We start from the raw sequence: 15063 nt of genomic DNA on the forward strand, positions 1-15063 counted from the left end.
AGGTGGGTTCACCCAGGCTACAGGCATTCATTAATGTGTTAAAGTTACACACTGCGTCTTTAACTTTGGAATTAGAGTTTGTTTTTCTCACTGGACAAGAAAAGCTGGTGTTTTTAAAAGCAATTAAAAGAAAAAATGAGCCACATTGTTGCTCTGGGAAAAACAGAGTATGCTTTCACTGTGATGAAAATGGATTTTGCAGTTTATTTAGAGCCGGTCTCACATCCAACATCCTGCTACTGTAAATATTCACCATCACATTTAATGCACAATCAAAAAGTTTATCGTAGACTGTATATTCATGATGGGCTGTTTTTTATGGTCTGGGGCTCGGGTCAGCCACAAAAATGTACATGAAGTTGGAAAGTCCTGAGAATTAGACAAAGGGAGTTTTCTTGACAGAAAATGGCAGCAGCACCTGTAAAAACAACAAATTAAAGCGTTTTGGTTTTACTTTCACCTCCAAAGATTGGACGTAGATATGATATGAGGTAAATTCCATGCAGTCAGCTGTGACAAATTCATTTCATAAACAGTACTTGCTGCTGTTAATTTTCCCTGAAATAACATAAGTTAATAATACTGATCACTTTATATAACAAAATAATGACTGTAACTATAGCTCTAATTGTGGAGGCCTTTGAAGGAACAGTATATCTTATTGATATAAACAAATGCCGATAGCTTGATTTATGAATACTCTACTTACTACCTTTTATTCTCTGCCCATAAAGAGGCCATTTAGGAGTCATCTTAATGTTATAATCATTGATGCATACTTCCTTGGCAAGCAGTAATAAGGGTTACTGTGTTTGGTGTGTGTGAGTGCAGTCTAATGAAGGTATTTTATGAAATATTGATCAGACCTCAGCAGGAACACAAGTAGCAGGAGACTGCGGATGGCGACGCAGAAAAACCGAGGTTAATACAGGAAGAAAGAGGCTTCCCAGCTCAATAAATCATGTCAAATGCAGAGGCAAGGGATTTTAAGTGCAAAAGAAGCACAATTTTAATGTTGAACTGCATGAAAAGGGTCAGTGGACACAATGAGCCGAGACATCTTCCTGTGTGCTGTAATGAGTTCCTCATTTGTCCTCCAGGGAAATCAAAATGAACAATTGGATATCTAAGTCCATGTTTGCCATGTTTTATTACAGTGACACGTGCGAGGCTTCACTTAGGCCCTGCTTTGTTGTTTTTTTTCCCTGTGTCATAGTCGGTAGTTGGCAGCAGAGTTTATTATGAGGTGCAGTAGATTCACTGTCTGAGTGAGTCTGTCATTTTCTAACTTTCCACCAACCTGGGGCCATTTGTTTGTTTTCTTGGCTGAGGTTCAGCAGCAGGTCTCGTATCATGGCTGCTACAGTCCTTTGTTTCTGTCATGGCTGGGTTTCTGTGCTTTGAATGCACACTTTGTTCCTTTCGCTAAAAGCTCGTTGTCACAGTGACTGATTATTACACTGAAATAAAAAGCACTTCTGTCTACGTGGTTCTCACTATTTTAAGCGGCCTGTTGTTTGTTAAAATATAACACGGCCTTAATGATAGGTAATTTATCCTTCATCGTGTCTTGTGTTACTCTTTAACGTCATGACACTTTTCTTGTTTTGTCTCACAGTTGCACCGATGGTATCGATAACTGGACTGGAAAAAAACTGGTATGTGGGTCAGGAGAATGTGAAGTTCACCTGTGGAGCCAAAGCCAACCCACCGGCCCGACACTTCACATGGATCAGGTCAGTATCTCCACAATGTCCTCTTCAGATTGTCAGTTTAAAGGCCATCATAGTTGTGGCAGTCAGGTTGGGGTTTTATTGTCAAAAACATTGTCATCATTTAAAGAAAAACAGTCAATAATGATAAATGTTGCTATAAAAAGTAAGATTATTGAAGATTGAATCATGCTCCTGAATTAAATCAGTTAGGTATGGTCTTAAATTCTTTATGGACAGAAAACAAACACTTTTTACAGATCTGAGGCAAAACATTCCGCAGCTATAATATTTCTAGGGCTGGACAATATGAGTTATTGACTAAAATCAGTCAATATTGATATTTATCACAATGAAATGAAAACCTCTTACCAAAAAGGACAATTAAGGGTTGGATGCTATTCATTATGCTACTTAACATTACACAGCTTTGGTGCACTTTGATGCTTGTTTATGGAGTGGTTAAGGCATTTAAAATGTAGTCCCACGGCACACAGCGGAAGAAACTGAAGAAGAGCCTGGAGTAGAAGGAGATAAAAAGTTTTTACTGTCTTAAAGATGAGAAAATCTGTTCCAAAAGTGAGATCGAACGGTCTCCCTGAGGGAGCTTTAGAATGCCCCCTTTCAACTTAAAGTTTCAAAAGCTCCCCATCATCCCACTTAGTTGCTCTGCTCTCTCGCTATCAGTGTTGCCGTCATACTCTTTGTTTTCTAGAAGAACTCCTATGATGCGCATGTGTGTGTATTGTTACTGTATTGTTGCCCTGCCCAATTAGCTGAAAAAGGAACTATCCTACTTCATAAATGTTCCGTTATCTCTCATATCGCCGCCGCACGTGCTTTTTACGAAACCACAAATTTAGAGAGACACTCGTTTGTAGTGTGATGAGAGTGAACCAAGTGTAACTCTGAAACTAATGCAGAGGTTCCTGGGAATTCAGTCTCTCATGGTGGCTCAGTGCTGCCTGAGTAAAGACGTCACTGTGTGGAAGTGAAGCAGAAAACCTCTAACTGCAGTTCACTCTGAGATACAGTAGAAAGGCTTGTGGGATATTTGTCTTGGAAAACAAACTTAAGATGCTGTCAAGCTCAAGTCCTTTTTCGAGACTTTTTCCTTGCTTTTATTAAGCAAAGAAAACGGCATTGTGCATGACAAAATGTGCTCGTTGCACAATTTAGCTGCACCCGTCATATATTATGTCAAAACTGTTTATTGCAAATATGCCAGAAACATATCTATGTCCCACAAACACGGGGGTTTACCAGTTGCAGGGTTTACAGTCTTCTGCTGTACATAATATGAACAGAATGTAAATAATGGACGCCAGACTCCTCTGCTTGTGCAGCATTCAGTGACTCATGTGTTTAATAATGTAATCATTTACTGAAGGTATTCACCACTTAGTAGCCACAACAGCGCATGATTACACAAGTAGAAAGTAGAGGGATGAGTTTTTATTTTCTTGTGTGCACATTTTCTTGGTAACAAAAAGGCAACAATTGCAACAAACTGCACAGATCAATCCCTACAGGATTTTGCGATGTCGCAATCGCCAACAATTAAGACAAAATCAACCAGTCCATCTTTTTTTGCCCAAAGTTTGACCAAAATTAGCAGCTCCCTGATGTTAAAACATGGAGGTGACAACACTAAACTGACTTCCTTGTTCCTGCTAATGAGGGTGCAGACGTGAGCAGACAGCCACATTTCACATTTGCCGTCAAAAATCACAGCTCGGAACCCAAAAAGTGGGAAATCGCCGGCATGTGTTGCGATCAGCTGCTCCTCTCTTCTCTCCATAGACACACGGAGAGCTGTAGGACACGCTCATCTCAATCTTCCCTCAGCCTCACGACAAAAAAGTCCTCCTCGTGTCTTCACAGAAACACAGAAGCAGCATTGAACTTGGTTGTTTTGACATTTGTAACTGAGACTGTGACTTCGCTGAATGCATAAAGCGGAGCAGTGAATCGGGGGGAAATTAGAAAATCAGGCTTCTGCTCTGACTGTGCTGTTAGTGTTTTTCTCTCACACACACACACATATAGGCTGCAGCTCTCTGAGAAAGAGAGAAAGGCTCAGTCAGGACGACAGCTATGAATAAGTTCAAGTAAAAGCTGCAACGTGCACTGCAACGTTTTGGTCGCAGCCGTCAGAACGACAGATGGATTTAAACTGCGTTCAGATAAACCCTATATCAGGCAGTGAAGACGCTCCAGTCTGTAAATTACCTCCAGCTTAACTTTGGAGCGTGGACACTGGAGCTGTCGGATGCACTGCTGCACCCATCGGGAAGACTGCGTGCTATAAATAAAAGATTCCAAACAGTTCATGCATCACAGCAACACTGGTCTATTGGCAGCTCTTTGTCATCATCTTGCTTTGAAAACAAGAAACATGGGTCTCATTTGGGCTGACAGTACAAGTGAAGTCTAGACAGCCAAGCTCTTTATTTTCTTTTCTTTTCTCTCGGCCTTCTGTTCATGTAGAAATCTCTTCCCCTCGACTGATGGAAGAGCACCCGGCTCATGTTACCGCGGTCACGTGATCGTATAATAGTTGCAACAGGCCAAACTGAACCAACACAGCAGTGATCTGTGGGACATTCAGTCACACTCCTCAAGTTATTGCAACATATTTAAATGTTGATGGATATGACTACGGCTCCAATGATTCATTGATTATTAATTAACTATTTTGAATAAGGAATGTGTGATATTGGACTTTTTACCAATATTTTATATGGTGTTTGGTGCAATACACTTAACAATGAATTGAACATAATATTTTTCATGCTCATGTCACAGCAGATATAGATATACATGTTCTTTATGTGCAAAAAAATACCAGTTGATTAGGGCACAAGCATAGACGTCAGGGAGGGAGGAGCCTATTCAGCCTACTGTTTCAGTCATATCAGGGGATCTTGAGCTGCTGATAATATCGTGCATGCCTTTTATTTATAAATTAAAGCAAGTTCTCACATTTTTCTGCTCTTAAATGTGAATATTTTCTAGTTTCTTTTCTTCATTCAACAAAGAAATCACTCATTTTGTGTTTTTGATCAATTGATTAATCGAGAGAATAATTGATCGCTGCAGCCCCAGCTATGACAATTTTTCAAATGGTAATATAGTGCACAGTTAGAAGGAAATTAGCACTGCACGTCTTTAAATGAATTTCCACAGAAATGTAAAAATACAGCATATAAATGTCCACACAAGTCACAATAAGGAGCGGCAACAAATGGAATAACTAAACCATATGAACAGTTGTCTGGCAGTATTTTAGCTTACCATTACATTGTGATCAGGAATTTACGTTGGTGCCATAGAAATATCCAACTTTTCCCAGTTCTTGGCTTTAACTAGTAAACTTTTCCATGATTTAAAAAAAAAAATCTCCTTGACAATATCAAGCCATTGATCTTTATTTGATGAGTCTTCATGAAGTCATTTCCTGGTAATTGCTTTCTCGCTGGCTGCAAGTCCAACTTAAGTCAAATAAAAATCTTCTCCCCTCCAATTTCCATTTTAATAGATGCAATAAACTTGACTCTTGACTCATGAAGTTTTCACTTTTGCACAGGTTGGATGGATTAATGCCCGAAGGTGTCGAGGTCTCAAACAACACCTTTGCTTTCACCCGCCCGCTGGAGCGGAATGACTCCGGAGTTTATCGCTGTGAGGTGATGAATGACATCGGACTCCGCAGTCAGAATGTTAACCTCTGGGTGCACGGTGAGTCCTGACCTCTATCCATCCATTCACTTGATAAACTGCCATTAATAATTAAGATAAGTGTGTCTTTTGACACTCGTCTTGCCCTGTTTGATGTAAGATTACCCTCCCGGTACAAACAGCCTTCAGTTAAACACTTAAAGCAGAGCGAAGCCAGTCCATATAGATGCCTGTGCCCAGATCCACTTTCACACATTCCTGGCAGCAGCAGTGCACAGAGTGCAGATTAGGAGTATCACTTCCAAACGTGTTTTGCTGTGGTTTTGACAACATTAGATTTTGAAGATACGATGTTTACCCCCGCTGCTTTGGCAAAGTTTGCGCCCATGTAGCTTTGCGCTTTGTTGTGTTTTAAGGTCAGGTTTCACAGCGGGCAATGGTGCTGGAGTGTGATCACAGATTCGTAATACACGGATATACTGTGTGGTTCTGTACCTCGTTAAAGGTACAGTGTATAAAACTTAGCAACATTTATTGGTTAAGATACGTGTTGCAGCTGAATATCCCTCGCCTCACCCTCACCTTTCAAGTAGGTGTGAGTCAAAATATCGATTTGGTGATATATTGTCGTCCTTCCGCGTGTAATATGGTGATCGATACAAATATTGATGTTTTAATTAACAAATTAAGCTCTAATGTAGTGCCAGTTTAACTCACCGGGCGTCGCTACTTCATATCCACTCGCTGTAGCACTGCTCAAATGGATGAGGGGAACTTAAGTAGACGGTTAGACAGATATTGTGATGTATCGCTATGTGATTGTCTTGTGATATATTGATTCGTTGTATCGTGAAATTATTAGTATCGTGGACCATGTATCGCGTATCGTATCGTGAGGTAACCTGTGATTTTCACCCCCTGTTGGAGAACACACTTTTTGATCAGCTAGCATCAAAACCTAGAGTCTCTTTCCAGATGGAAACATTCAGGACAGAGACTCGACAGGTGGTAGGTGTTTAGTTTGTCCTTTGTGGGCCACTGTAAAAACATGGTGGTCTGACCAGGCTCCTGATATAAATATAAATGACTCATTCTGGGATCATTTCATACAATGACGTGATTGTACAGATATTAAATAGTATGTATAATGTATGTTATAAAAATTCAAGTAAATTCATCTTAATTTTACACACTGGGCTTTTAAAATATGTCATTTGACCATACATTTTACTCCTGAAAAGTTTATTTTCAGTTCACTATAATTTAACTTTGACAATTGCACTAAACAAATAGTAACACGGGGGGAAATTGTAAAACATCAAAAGGGCTTTCCCTGCATCACGATGTGAGCAGCTGGGATTTGTGTTGACATAAATCATCGTCAGGAGACTCTTAAAAGTGCTTCCTCTGTCTGGTCATAGTTTGCTACTTGAGTTCATTGTTATAAAGTTGGGGTGTGGATGCTGAGAACCCTGCATCTCTCTTCTTTACTTTATATTTTCACTTCTCCTCTACTGTTTTTTTTTCTTTAACCCTATTCCAAACAAAGCAGCTGCTGCTTTTGGAGACATGTACTCCGCTAACACTTGAGGTCCTTTTTACTTTCTCACTGTCAAGAAGGAAAGAGCTGGAAAAGCCCCAGCAAAAAAAACACTGTCAGGCTCCATCTGTGCTCAGGCCTGGTTTGGAGTCCTGCTCCAAACGAAAGCACAGCTGACATCCTGTCCAGGACGGACTTGCACTGAGCAATTATCTTGCTTCTCTTGTCAAATATTAAGACTTGGCCATGCGGCCCGCCTCTCTCCCCCTGTGGAGATAGCCAGGTTGAGCTCAGTTTTATTCCCTCCCTCCCTCCCTGCCCCCCTCCATGGCTGCCTGGTGTAGTGTAGCTGTTTCACATTCCCAGTTGTCTCTGCAGTCTTGTGGTTTTTGGCTGCGTTTCTCTCAGATGATCAGCTACATGGTTGCAGATGCTCATAAAGTTTAAAATGTCCTGCTGCAGTGAAAAGAGTGATAGTGACTGACAAAAGCAGATGATTGCCAGTGCATCACTTCACTGACCTTTATCTGTTTTTTGTCATCCTCGCTCTCAGGCCCTGACCCTGCAAGCTCACACGCAGTTAGGGATAAGAATTGTTTGGATTTTATCCGATACCGATACTGGTTATCAATACTCCTAAATACTACTCTGTAATTTAATGCTGAGGGAGTACTTCTCACATCACCATTAGAGACCAGGCCCTTCAGGTTTAAATTAATGGACTTCAGTGTAGAAAAGAGTTCTAAGTCTTTCACAATAAACTGAGCGAGAGCCATGTGACATCAGCCGTTTTTCTCCCCCCCCTCGAGTCATGTTCCCCCGTTTGGACTGACTTCTGTGGCTGCTGTTTGACTCACATCTCTGGGATTATTTAGCGCATAAATTACAAGTTCTTAAAAGTGATGCCAACAGAGTCTTGAGTAAGTAGCTACACATTTCACCATAAGTGTTGTGTTAGCTTCAGTCGTGTTTCTATCTGTGTCAGAGCTGGAAGGCTGCAGTTCTGTTAGCATCAGCAGAATTGTTAGCTTTGCGAAAGCACATTGATACACTGTTGTATTTGTTAGTGGTCACCCCCCCCCCCCCTTTTTTTTACTCCCAATTACTTTTCTACTTATGATACAATTTTGCAAAGTGAGTTCAAACTATTGTCAACCATGATATCTGGAAAAAATGTTAGCACAGTTTGCTAGCATTTTCAGCTTCCCAAGCATCTGAAAGCTAAGTCTGAATAAATGTAACGTACATAATGAAAGCGGCAAATTTTTTCTAGACACGTATTGATACTTCGGCACTGACCAAAGACGAACAGTTTCCATTAAACAGTCTGAGCTTTAATCGACTCAACTCGTAATTCATAGTACCTCCTCAACGTGGGCGCGGTCGTCGTACCACGGCTGCGCGAAACTGCCGCGACGTCATTTTTTTATGAGACACAAACTAGTGACGGGCAAAGCAGTTGTTTTCAGTGTATTGAATCATTAGAATCAGATTTGTTCACCGAATCGTTCAGTACTTCCTGTATGACCGGAGCACAGCCTCCAACTGACCAAAATAGGCGGCAGGGGTTGTGATTCTGTCGCTAAATACACCAGACTACTCTGTTAAATATTGCGATTTAAGACACATTTCAGTATCAGCTCAGCTCACTTGGAACCTCACCAGAGCAGGTACTAAAAAAAAGCACCAGGTACTATCACTGATGGAAAAGCAAAAAAAAAACAAACAAAAAACAAGTAGACCCGAGCCTAGTAGTGCTAGATAGTGCTGTATAATGGAAAAGCGTTATAAAGGACAAACGTTTTTGCTCTACAGAGGTTCTGGTTTTGAAAGCTAACGTCTGGACCTCCTGCAGAAGCAGACCTCTGTTAGCTTTGTTTTGCTTTTGATGTTCCAGTGTAGAGATCAACTGGTATCAGGCTGCTCTTAGCCTCAGAGGCTGGAGGGCAGAATGGAGACTATTATCCTGACCTTGAGCTCCTCACAGCTCCTCTGTCTCTGGCTCTGGCTGCTGTCACAAACGCAGGTCACAGGAGGACAAATCAGATGCAGGAACTTCACATCGATCACAGTGTTTGATCTTCTCACATGACTTCCCCATTGCAGGGTTTAGACAGAGAGCAAGGGTGGAGGGGAGGCTAATTGCTTTCACTCAAATGCTCATGAGTGCATGTCCTCTGTCCTCATATCGCTCTCTGTCTCTCTCATTCTCGCATGCAGTGACATTTAGCACTTTAGCCTCTTTCTGCTCCCCTTTATTTCCCCCCTTTTTTTGCTCTACGGCACAGCTTTCAACAGATTCCTTGGTCTCAGGAGGACAATGTCTCACTCTCTACTCCGACACGGCTCAGTGTGGTTAAATTAATCTAAAAAACACTCGTACCTGCCTCGTCGGTTGTTACAGAGCATTAAGTGCAGTCTCTCTCCTCCACAGCCCTTTAATTTGTACTCCATCCTTCCTTCTTCTTTGGTTTTAATCTCTTTTTCACATGTTCACCCTGTAGATCCTCCCCCCACCACTGCAGGCCCCAGCACCACTGCACCCCTCCGTCACGACACTTCTAGAACTGGCACTGCCGTGGACCAGCAGAGAGCCCTGTTCACGTCCCCGACCCTGGCCTCTTTAAACGACAGCAGCCTGGGCACCATCATCGGCGGGGCCGTGGGTGGAGTTCTGTTCCTGATCCTGCTGCTCATCCTGGGCGGGGTTTGTTTCATGCGTCAGCGCAGAACCTTCAGGGGTGACTACTACACCAAACAGTACCTGGGACCCTCCGACATGCAGAAGGAGTCCCAGCTGGACGTGCTGCAGCCGCACGAGCTGCAGGAGGTCTACGGCGACAAGACGAGCAAAGGCAGCCAGGAGCTGAAACCAAAACTGGGCGGAGACATAATTTACCCCGACTACACCCCCGAACGCAAGGACAGAGACGACTGGGCCGACAAGGGCGACATCCACAGGAGTCTCAAGGAGGGAAACTACTACCCCGATCACTACACCCAAAATATGCATCCATGTGGGCCTCCCGTGCACAGCCCCATAGGGAACAACGGCTCCCCCTACCTACCGGAGGACTGCTATGACAATGGTACGGACAGCGACTATGTCTCGCACATGGACGGATCCGTGATCTCGCGCAGAGAGTGGTATGTTTGAGAGGAAGAGAAAATCAAACGGACAAAAGACTGAGAATAATTTAACGAGTGGCAGATATAAATATCGTTATCGGTTGTGTCATTTCGCAGTGAGCTCTTTGAACAGTACTGCTCCACCTTGATTGTAACCACTTAACCTTAAGGACACGTTTTCTGGATTGTACTTCAGTCGCGTAGCTTTTTCGACGAGTCACAGATGCGCCGGTGTCGGCCTCGAGGCCGTGGCTTAAAGAGAAGTCTCAAGTGACGTGAATGAGTTTTGCATTTGCACCTGTCTTTAACAGGCCACTGGTCAGGTGTTCAGGCCCTCGTTGCTGAAGTATTTATATCCACGTCTGACTGAGCTCCACTCCCATAAAAACCTGCTGTGGAATTTTTCACAGTTGCTCCACTGAGTGCTGACAGCTTTTTCTTACAGGTGATACCTTTATCATGGCTGCAAACCAGTTACACTTACAGCAAATTATACTGCATGGTTTTCTTTTTACACGGCAAAAGAAAATATCATCGAGGTAAAGGGAAAGTCACATGACTAAAAGGGAGACGTAGAAAGGCATTTCACTGAGGGGAAAGAAGGACGTTTGTGAGGTTGTGAGAAAAAGTATCTTGTGTTAATTATTCATGAATCTTCAGTTCGCCTTTACCAAACAAAGTCATCATGTGGTTTTGCTTTGATGAACTCTGAAAACAAAACCATGGGAGCATTTCGTTACACAAAGTCAGGACAGAAAAGTTTAGTCGAATAATTAATTGTTGTTGCTCCGTTTCCCTTTTACAAAAATCAAACACTATGTGGTTATGAAAAGAAAAAATGTTAAGAATCATTTTGTAGGTCCTCTTTTCTGAGCTCAAGCAGTCAGTCGTACTGTAGTTAAAGTTAAATCAATTGTTTCCTATGGCTGTTTCAAAATAAGAGCCTCAGCACAGGTGGAGGCATCAAACTGAAACACTTCTCATTCACTTTAAATGGAGCCGCATTAAGTCTTGCCGGAACTTTGCACTGTGGGTCTGTCGCTGAGAAATGTTTAATGTTTAAATGTTTCTGTCCGAGCAGCAGCGTGAGCACCAGGCAGTCAGATCATATTTATGTGTCGAAGCTCAAATGTTGTGGGGTTTTTTTTCTGTTTGGTCATAATGTGATCGACATCACAACAAAGTCCGCTCTGACGGACGCGACATGTGGCCTCCCGCGTCAGGCCGTTCACACGCAGTGTCTTTTAGGCACAAATACATTATTTTTCAAGAGTGTGTGTTTTGATACTTTGACCAAAGATGTCAAAGGTCAAACTGGTCTTTGTCAACTCCAAAATAAGCTCAGAAACCTCCATCATCCAGATGAAGCTCTGGAAGCATTTCCTTCAAGAATTAACATTTCTTGTTTTTTTCTCTCTTGATTTCAGAAAATGTTGATCAACGTTACCCAAACCTCAAAATCATGATGCATCATGATGTTTTATCCACACAGTTATTCACAAAAAAGTTATTATTTTCGTCGGGATGTCTTGAAATGTCTCGGTTTTGTCCACAAACCAGAATGATTCAGTTTCTACCAGAAAATATTCACATTTTAAAATCACGCTGAAAAATCTAAAAACCCTCCAACACGACATTTAATTGATTATGAAATTAGTTTCCGATCAACAAAACAGAAGCGCAGCCTCACAGGTGCTGTGGTTCAAGTTGGTTTAACTTGTTTGTTAACCTTGTATTTCAAGGGTTTTTCTTTGTTAGAAGCTGCATGTGAACGGCCTTAAACTGACACATATTCACTTTACTGTGAAGCAGCAGCAGCAGCAGCAGCAGCAGCAGTGGGATCAGTAACTTCAGCCTGATGGAGCTGATGAATTTGCTTCAGATTTCATGGATTTCAGGAGTTCAGTTTTCTGTGAATCCCTGTTTCTTGCGTAGTCCAGATGAATCCGGTGCAGGATTGGCGTCCTGCCGTCACCACAAAGACCCGTAATCACTAAATGTAAACACGTCGGGCTGCAGCATGAAAATCGTATAGATTAGAACACAAATATCAGTATTAAATGCAGCTCTGGCCGTGAAGACGCACGACTCCGACTGTGTTTGTGTGTCAGCGTCCATGACAACCGGCCATCTTCTCCTCCGTCCTCCCTCCCTCCCTCTCGTCCTCCACTTTCTGTCTGCAGAGCTAACACCAATTGGTCGTTACAGTTTTTTATTTAAGCGCAGGATCAAAGCGGCGTGTTATAACTACCAGATGTGACTACAACAGCTGTCATCATCCGACATCATGGGGCTCCGTAAACCGCCAACAGTTTCTCTGCTCGACGCAGCAGCCGCCGCCGCCGCCACAGCCGCCGTGATTCATGATGGCAACTTAGCAAAAACTGAATCTTATTTTATATATAAATATATATAAAAATACGATTTTTTTCTTTACTTTGTTTGTGTTTGAAGTTTTATTCAAATACCTTGGAAACACTGTGAGGGTCTGACATCATTAGTGATCACACAAGTGGCTCAAATGTTGAGGTTTGGCTTTGAGCAGACGCAGCGCTGTTCATGGAAACTAGAAACTTAATCCACCAGTGGAGAGAAGAAAAAAAAAAAGAGAAGAAATTTGTTGCAGAACCATCCAGTTTAGAGCTGTCTCTGTAACGGCTCCCTCCAGGGATTTATACAAATACAGTGTATATTATTTTCTTTTTCCTACAAACAACAAACCCGGCGACGTTTAGTCGAAACAAAAGACCTCATCACTGATCTCATCTCTCACCGTTTGATTTGAACCTCGCACTTTTCCACTTAGTGCTTCTTTTTTTCCCTGTTTCAGGATCAAAGCGACCGCTCTAAATCCTCACATGAAAGCGAAAGCCTTGTCTTTTTTTAGGAAACTTCCCAGTTTAATCAATCAGAGTGTTTGTTTCTCGAAGGAGGAGCTATATTTGAGTGTCAGAGTGAGATCAAAACTGGGGGGGATTGGTATATTTTGAGGTCTCCCTTTTTTTTCTGACTTATTGGGGTTTTATATAGTGTGGGTGCACACTTTCTCTTTTTTTATCCCTTCTCCACCCTTGTTTTTTCATGTCAGGGCTTTGGTTGAAGGTTCAGATGTCTGAGAATAAACTGCTTTAATGTTTTTCAGCTCGCTCTCACTCCCATCATCGCACACACACACACACACACACACACACGCGGCCGCTGCACATCTGCCGCTGCTGCCCACACTCAAAGAAGAGCGGGCCTCACCTCAAACCCTCTCAGCTTTTTAATTAACTCTTGTTTCTCAACGCTTTTGGCGACGGCGAAATTCTGTCGATTCAGTGAAATCGCACATTTTGCACGAGTCTCTAAACAGCGTTTGATTGAAAAACGAGTCGTGTTACTTTCATAATCGATGAATCCATCGATAGTTTTCTCGAAAAATGTCAGAAAATGTTTCCCAAACCTGGAAATGATTCAGTTTTAATGATTTCTTTGTGATCTGGAGCGAAGAAACCAGAAAATACTCACATTTAAGAAGCTGAAAAATCAGAAAACTTCTGTAAAAATCATTACAGCCCTAAAAATGAACTGAAGCGATGAATGTTTGCCTTTTTTTTGGATCTGTTACTTTTTGTCTTGGTTTGCATGTAAGTTATTTCGCTGCAACCGCGCTCATAATTTCCCATCGCTAACGTTTGTATACATGTACATAATGCTGATAGTTAAGGATTAGCTGTTTCTCTCATGGTTTAGTTTATGTTATGTTCATGTACAGTTTTGTTTTTCTGGTCTCCCCTACTGAAGCGTCGGTGCCTTAGAAATGGCTGAGCAATGCACAGAAACTTTAAAAAAAAAACCAAAAAAAAAAATTACTGAAAGGTTTCCACATAATTTAATATCATTACATTGTCTTCCACTGCCGGATTTTACGAGTCGTCGCAGTAGACAAGAGGTTGATTGTCGCGCCTTAAACACTTTGAACGGACACGAGTGTAACACGAGTTAGTTACCGAGAAAAAGGAAAAACAAAAGTATAGTTTCACTGGGATTTGAGGAAAGCCAGATTCAAAGAAAATATTATTGTCCTGTAAATAAGCTGGCTGTTTTTTGTTTTTTTATTGTTATTATAATTATTATTATTGTTGAGAATAATTATTTTTTTGTATGAGGTCTGTCATTTTCACAGAGTATTAGTTTGAGCAGCGACGCTGTTTTCTCTGCAGTTTTCTGTTTTGTTCTGAAGAGTTTCTGACCGATTGTGTTTTGGTTTTGTTCTCCATTGAATGATTGATGTCTCACAGGAATCGGAGATGACGGTGCAGAAGCTTGTATTTTTGTTCCTTTGTTTGCAATAAAAAGAGCATCATTATTGCACTCAAGTGTGTCCTGGGATTGTGCTTTCAGAGACGAGGGTGTTTGAGCATCTCTGTCTGTCTGTCTCAGCGTTCCCTCTCCTCCTCTCTTCATATCACATTACTGTATTAACATTCTTCTCTCTCGTCTCTCTCGTAGTTTCTGCTTTTCCTCTCTTTTTGTCCTCATTCTGCAGGTGTGACGTGACCCCAGAGCCGCAGGATCTAGATCTAATATCTCAACTTAAACTAATTAACAACTTTTTTTTACTAAAGTGCTTATACCAAGCACTTTAACGTTCTATTAAAAATGAAGATACATGTTCCGACTTGAGGGCAAAATATCAAACCCGAACCGTAAAAACTCTACAGCCTAGAAGCTCATGATATCATCTGAAGTCATTACCATGTGGTCCAGCAGAGGGCGCAGCTAGGCCTTAGATTCACTTTGAATCCATTATAAGACGTCAGAAGTAGGTGTTGATCCGAATCTGAAATACTTGATATCTTTAAAAAAAAAAAATATATGTATATATATAATTTAGTAGACCAGGGGGTGGGACTAAAGAGCAATTTAGTCTTCGACCAAAACATCACATCTTCTAATCTGAACTACTCAATCTTGTGTATTGTTGGTTTAAAGAAAAATAAAAGAAAACTAAATTGA

General features: G+C 41.6%; 1 protein-coding gene across 1 annotated transcript in view; it reads left to right on the forward strand.

Annotated features, from left to right (window-relative positions):
- nectin3a (nectin cell adhesion molecule 3a) overlaps positions 1–14418 on the forward strand; it is a 42481-nt gene extending 28063 nt beyond the window's left edge. The window contains exons 4-6 of the mRNA XM_058634270.1: positions 1619–1736; positions 5302–5453; positions 9438–14418. Of these exons, the coding sequence (XP_058490253.1) occupies positions 1619–1736; positions 5302–5453; positions 9438–10090 (923 nt within the window). The 3' untranslated portion in view covers positions 10091–14418. The remainder of the gene's footprint in view (positions 1–1618; positions 1737–5301; positions 5454–9437) is intronic.
- The last annotated feature ends 645 nt before the right edge of the window (positions 14419–15063 follow it).

The sequence above is a fragment of the Solea solea genome, chromosome 7 (assembly GCF_958295425.1).
Source record: "Solea solea chromosome 7, fSolSol10.1, whole genome shotgun sequence".
In the NCBI taxonomy this organism is placed as follows: Eukaryota; Metazoa; Chordata; class Actinopteri; order Pleuronectiformes; family Soleidae; genus Solea; species Solea solea.